Source organism: Odontomachus brunneus, unplaced genomic scaffold (assembly GCF_010583005.1).
Source record: "Odontomachus brunneus isolate Ranch 3 - 2012 unplaced genomic scaffold, Obru_v1 Obru_scaffold_074, whole genome shotgun sequence".
Lineage (NCBI taxonomy): Eukaryota > Metazoa > Arthropoda > Insecta > Hymenoptera > Formicidae > Odontomachus > Odontomachus brunneus.
In genome coordinates, this window is record NW_022639524.1 from 1,426,465 (window position 1) to 1,429,222 (window position 2,758).

The following is a 2,758-nucleotide window of genomic DNA, read 5'->3' on the forward strand; positions in this document are numbered from 1 at the left end:
CACTAAAGGCAGCAGTACCAAATAAAATATTATTTCCGCCATGTAAATAACTTTTACAGAATTTTTGTGATAGTTTATTTATTTGAAAATATATCATGTTTCGATTTTGATAAAATTTAATACAATCTGAACTGGACAATCGACCAAATTAATTCGCACATGTAAAAGCACAGTATTTTATTAGCATGATGGAAAAATGTCATTATTTGCTGTTTTATTGCAGTAATTTTCTATACAGTCCCTGGTAGAAAATTAATTTTGAATTATTGTGCCGGTGTCTCTTACATTATTTATACGCTAAACGGTTTCGTCTATATTTTGTGATTTAAAAGGCGAACAAACTCTAAGATTTTTCTTCCTTAAACTTTAAGTGGGCAATACAAAGCACTTTTTATCAAGTGAGGAATTGGCGTGATGTCTAAGGCGACGGATGATTATCCAAAAGATGTCTTCAGTTCAAGTTCGAATCTCACCAGAGAAAATCTTAAAAATTATAAAAAAATAATATAGAAAAACTTTTTTGTATTGTATTTTACGAATATTTATGAGTATTTATGAGATAGCGCTCATTCTATGAGTAATTATGAAAAATTATGAGAAAATTTTCTACCAAAGATTTAATTGAAGAACCTACGAAACGATGAGATCCGCGCGCAATCTGCTGTCAGAGTTTGACGGCAGGCTCTGTGCGCAATCTGATGTCAAAGTCTGTTAGCAGACCCTGTCAGCAGTCTGATGGCAAATTGAAGACGCAGATGTCTATAGATCTGTTGACAGATCCTGCTCGAATTCGACAGATTTTGTCGCCAATCTGATGTCAGTCTGCGCACAGATTGCTTACTGAACACATAAATGTACATGATTATTGTTTTTAATCTAGGAAAATTTAATCAGCATGCATATCCTATGCAGAATATGAAAAATGCTTGATTTTGAACCATTTTTGCTCATTATAACAAAAACTTGTGCTATATTAAAGATCATATTTGGTTTTAATATGTCAAAATAAATAAAAAATAGTAGTTTTTCTTTCTAGTAAAAGGACTTTTTATTTTGTTGTGGTCCTATATTATTAGTAAGGTATTTTGTCCAATTTTATACATATTTTATATTCATATTAATAAAAAATTTTTCAATTAATTATATTTATCTAAATTCATTATGTTTATCTAAACTTGTTCTGTATGAAATATAGCTATTCCACAGCAGAGCAACTGATTGTACAACTAGAGCTTGGTAGTTCAAAGGCACTAAGGAAAAATTCACAAGTTGTACCATAGGCCATAGCTAAAATAACAATAATGCACTAATAGATCATCATAAAGCTAATGACACAAGATTGTATCTTTAATATATGTAAAGTTTTATATATATTACCTTATAATTATTTATTAAAATATCGCTATATTCATTTGCTAATTTGATCTTGAGCTTCTCAATATCTTTTCCTTGACAAACACCAATAGCAACTAATAAAACTGCTATAAATGTTGGTGCAAAAAGCAACTGATCACAAGCAACCTTTTTTATTCCAACTGTGTAACCTTTAGAACCTATATATGTATCTAAAATTCCATACCATGTTCTTGTTGCTGGGCCCTATGTATTTTATTTATATACATAAAATGCTCTTAAATATTATATTTTATTTTATAATGCTGAATATTATATTAATAATATAAATATTTTTATTAAAGTTCAGATATCAAGTAGACTTATTAAAAATATTTTTTTAAGAAAATAACTGCAATTCTCAAAAAATACTTTTTTTTTTTATAATTACTTACACTGATGAACAAACCAATTCCAGCAAATTGCATTGTTCGTACATAATCAATAGGTTTTGAACTACTTTCTATAAAATTCTGTGCAATCTGATCTCCAAGTCCCATCAATATTCCTATAAATCAGTGACATTGATGATAATGATAATAATAATAATAATATAAATAAATATATAGTTATATGTAGTAAATTGGTTAATTGTATTACCAGCTTGTACAGCTTGAGTTCCCACAGGATACTTTTTTAGTACTGTTTGGTATATTCTACTTATATTTCGCATGATATTTTACTGAATGGTCTCATGTCATTCGTTAATAGGACTCTGTCCAGATTAAGTTAGGTTATTTATTAAACTAATAACATGTTTGATTGGCTCTGGGTTAACCCCTTTGACTATGGGTGGGACCCGATTGACCACGATACGATTGGACACAGATTGTAATGATTGGTTCGACCTAGTAATTCACTAGATAATTCTTTTCATCGGTTGGTTGTGTCCAATCGTACTGTGGTCAATCTGGACGCTCCCTTTGACTATGGCTGCGTTCCGAAATTCACTGCCAGTGCTGAAATTCTATAGTATACGTGACATAAACTATAGATTTTCAATACTGGCAGTGAATTTCGGAACACAGCCTATATAACCATGGACTGCTAGCGGCGATTCTAATGGCTCCTGCACACAGGACGCGGTAATGCTTGCCGCGCGGCGGAAGTCCGTGCGACAGCCAATCAATATGTTTGGTCTGTTCTTTTCAGCTGCACTGCTGAACTGGTGCAATAAGTTAAAGTGAGACAAGTATATGTTTTCTCACTTTAATTTATTGCACCAGTTCAGCAGTGCAGCTGAAAAGAACAGACCACTAGTTTTTCCGTAAGAGCTAGAAGATTATTACGGAAAGTAGCATATTGATTGGCTGTCGCGCGAACTTCCGCCGCGCGGCAAGCATTACCGCGTCCTGTGTGCAGGAGC

At 32.3% G+C, this 2,758-nt stretch overlaps 1 protein-coding gene across 2 annotated transcripts; it reads right to left on the minus strand.

Annotated features, from left to right (window-relative positions):
- Nucleotides 1–846: 846 nt before the first annotated feature.
- On the minus strand, nucleotides 847–2,208 carry LOC116847159 (protein Mpv17). 2 transcript variants are annotated; one of them, XM_032821865.1, is made up of 4 exons: nucleotides 1,993–2,208; nucleotides 1,788–1,900; nucleotides 1,378–1,599; nucleotides 847–1,306 (listed from the first exon to the last, which is right to left on the minus strand). In XM_032821865.1, exons 1-4 carry the CDS (start codon nucleotides 2,063–2,065, stop codon nucleotides 1,196–1,198), a joined length of 519 nt encoding a protein of 172 aa, XP_032677756.1. In that variant the 5' UTR covers nucleotides 2,066–2,208; the 3' UTR covers nucleotides 847–1,195. The 2 variants fall into 2 exon arrangements, with proteins under 2 accessions (XP_032677756.1, XP_032677754.1); XM_032821863.1 differs by having other exon boundaries at nucleotides 847–1,287; nucleotides 1,993–2,204.
- Between the last annotated feature and the right edge of the window lie 550 nt (nucleotides 2,209–2,758).